The sequence below is a fragment of the Montipora capricornis genome, chromosome 7, assembly GCF_036669925.1.
Source record: "Montipora capricornis isolate CH-2021 chromosome 7, ASM3666992v2, whole genome shotgun sequence".
NCBI classification, from domain to species: domain Eukaryota; kingdom Metazoa; phylum Cnidaria; class Anthozoa; order Scleractinia; family Acroporidae; genus Montipora; species Montipora capricornis.
Genome location: NC_090889.1, coordinates 11,487,923 through 11,490,990, shown reverse-complemented (window position 1 = coordinate 11,490,990; position 3,068 = coordinate 11,487,923). Strand labels below are relative to the sequence as shown.

At 40.2% G+C, this 3,068-nt stretch overlaps 1 protein-coding gene across 1 annotated transcript in view; it reads left to right on the top strand.

The window, feature by feature from the left end:
- LOC138055617 (uncharacterized) overlaps positions 1 to 334 on the top strand; it is a 465-nt gene extending 131 nt beyond the window's left edge. The window contains exon 1 of the mRNA XM_068901509.1: positions 1 to 334. This exon is cut by the window's left edge and continues 131 nt beyond it. Coding sequence (XP_068757610.1) covers positions 1 to 334 — 334 coding nt within the window.
- Positions 335 to 3,068: the final 2,734 nt, after the last annotated feature.

Below are 3,068 nucleotides of genomic sequence, written 5' to 3'. Positions count from 1 at the left end.
CCCCCCAGAGAACTGGAGCGTATATGGCCAGCCCGTAAGAACCAATAATGATGTTGAGGGGTGGCATAACGCCCTGAATCGCCGTGCGAGTGGCAGATCTGATATCCCCTTTTATCAGTTGATCGAGGCCCCGCGTATGGAGGCTCAGCTAGTGGAACTACAAATGCAGCTCGTGGCCGACCAGAAACTGAGCAGAATCCAGCGAAACAAATACCGCAACCATCAGAAGAAAATCTTCAATCTATGGGGTCAGTACTCCGACGGCGAGAAGTCAGTCGACCAGCTGCTGAAGGCCATCTCCTTCATGAACGACCCTACAGTGCGCCAGCGCTAGGTAGATACATTGCTACCCTGCGAGCATAGTACTTTTTTGTTAGTCTTTTTTTAAGAGTGACAATGCGATATGCCAAATAAAAAGCAAAAACAAGAAAAATAAAACAAAGAGGAAATCACTGCGTGTACGGTAATAATGTAGATAATAGGAAAAACTTGAAAATTAAAAATCAAAATCATTTTATATAAATTGTGTATGTAGATAGGAAGGAAGTAATATAGAGTGTAAAGTTTGTTTTGCGGACACTCTAACAGGCAAAACTTGAAAATTCAAAGTCATTTTCATTAAACTATTTATTGAGCATTGTAAATAAAAAAATAGTTTTGAGACTAAAATAAATTGAGGTGACTATTGACGTTGTTTGTTTGACTCCTTTAAGATATAAAATAGAGTGGTAGCCTGCGTAGCGGGCGAAATTTCGGGTGCGCGAGTGCTTTTGTTTCGGTGGCGAAGCCGTGAACACGAGCGGCGAAGCCGCGAGGAGATTGGTGAGGAGTCGAGTTGAAATTTCATTCGCGGCTTCACCGTTCGCGAGACGCGAGGGAAAAAATGGCGGCTCTGTCGCAAAAAATCACTCGCTCGCGAATCCCGCCAGCTACGCAGGCTAGTTAGTTTCAATATTTTACTTTACGTATGTGCGGGGCGCTAGAACCAAGATGTGGGGCGCACAAACCAGGGACGCTTGAACCTTGGGGCGCTCAAACTCACTTATGTCCAGGTTTGACCCTAATTAGATGCACGCCCAATTTTGACATCCAACACAAAGTGTCCCTTTAAGTCTAAGCACTGGCTACCTATTTTCAACAATAAGGTAAGGGTAAAGGTTAGCGTTATTTTTAGCTTTAGGTAAATGCAGCAGTTAATCTTCACTCAAAGAGCAGCATTTGGGGGACACTTTGTGACATAAATTGTCTGTATTCTGAGACACAAGTGATGTTGAAGTTGGCTTGAAGAGCAAGGGGACACTTTGTGACGCTTATTGAAATCCGCGTGCATCTAATTAAAGTCAAACCTGGACATATCTCCTCAAACCGCAATAGACATAATCGGCTATCTCATTGTTGTACCCAATTCAAACCCTTTGGGAATAAAACATTTTGTTCCAGGTATTTCCATATTTAAATATGAATGCTACATTATCATGCAAATACAACACACAAGGAATCTTAATCTCAGGAGATTTGAATTGGGTGCAACATTGAGTTAGCCGATTAGGTATATTCCATTCTTGTCATATAGAAGCAACATTGATTTTAAACATGGTACAAGCGTTGCATTTTTGTTGTAGGATTTCTACACCATACTTGTTGCACATAGATGTTACAGAGCTTAAGCAAGAGAAGTTTTTAAGGAACAGAAACCGGAAGTGAACATTTCGCATGCCAGGACAGTCGTCTAATCGTCTTTTACAAGATAAGTTTAAAGGGAAAGTACGGCCTAGAAAACGTTTCTCTGAATTGAAAGTTCTTTACTATTATTAGCATACTTGAACACTCATTTGGGCTTAATGTGTTTAAATAGCCAACAATAACAGTTCAAAAATAGGCAATATTAAATTGAAATCCGCCATCTTTGTTTTTGTGTATGCAAACGAGGCTATGACGTAGCAATAGTCAAGGATTTCTCCGTAGGACTAGTAAACTAGGAAAACACAGGGGGAGAGAGTGATACTTTGTAGACCAGAGGGTAAATTATCTTGATATTGGCTGCACCATCAGAACAGATTTACGTCGTGGTCGTTAAACAGGGTATTATATGTGAGTTATATGCAGAAGTTTTACAAAGTGAAAGGGAGTTTGCAGTGCTATCCCGCTTTCATTGCTGTTAAATAAGCGCCAGGAAATCAAGTTTAATCTGTCTACTGTGGCTTTCTACGAGACCCCTGTTACAACTTCAAAACAAACGATCGATTTATATATTTCCATCGAATGGTGAAAGTAAATCGTTTCAGTAGTTTCTATAAAGCTAACAAAATTCAACTACATTTCAAGTTGAGTTTATTTTACTGCCTGGAAAAGCGCAAAACAGTGAAAGTTGTCTATATATGGCTTGATTCAGTTTTCTCGCTCCAACATGATATTTTGGACTAGTTGACTGGGATTTCAGGCTGAAGCGAATGTCACCAAAACCAATATTCACTTACCTGAAGATCCGGCTTGAAGTCCTCCTTGGTAAAATGACAGATCCGAACTGACAATATAGCAGTCAGGTTGGAAGAATCCATCCACGTTTTATTTTCGCTGGCCAACTTTTTTCTTTAAATTTTCATTTCCCGGGGGAAGCTTCGAGTTTCTAAAATTTTTAAATGTGTTTTCAAGTCTAGACATGTGTCTAGTTTCACCCCCCGAGAAAGCGTACTCCGTTATATTTGTTATTTGAAGTTGCAAAAATATTTTGAGGCATCATATCACTGCTCCTCACAAAGGTGAGAAATTGATAGCTTAGACTGAACTATTTTTATGGGTTTCATGTTTAATACTTGTTTTTGTAACAAGCAAATGGCGTAATATCTTGCCAAAAATAAAATGTGTGGAGACTAGAATCTTGCTTGTGGTGTCTCCTTTAGAGCTACATCTTGCAAGGCAAAGCTAAAAGAAGAGGCTTGTCACAGATATTTAATCAGGACTTACATGTATCTCTGCTGCATCTCCTCTTGCGTACTCTGGCCTCTCATATGCGTTACGGAAGGAGTTCGCCAGGCTTATCAGCACCGTTCAAATAAGTATTGGGAGGC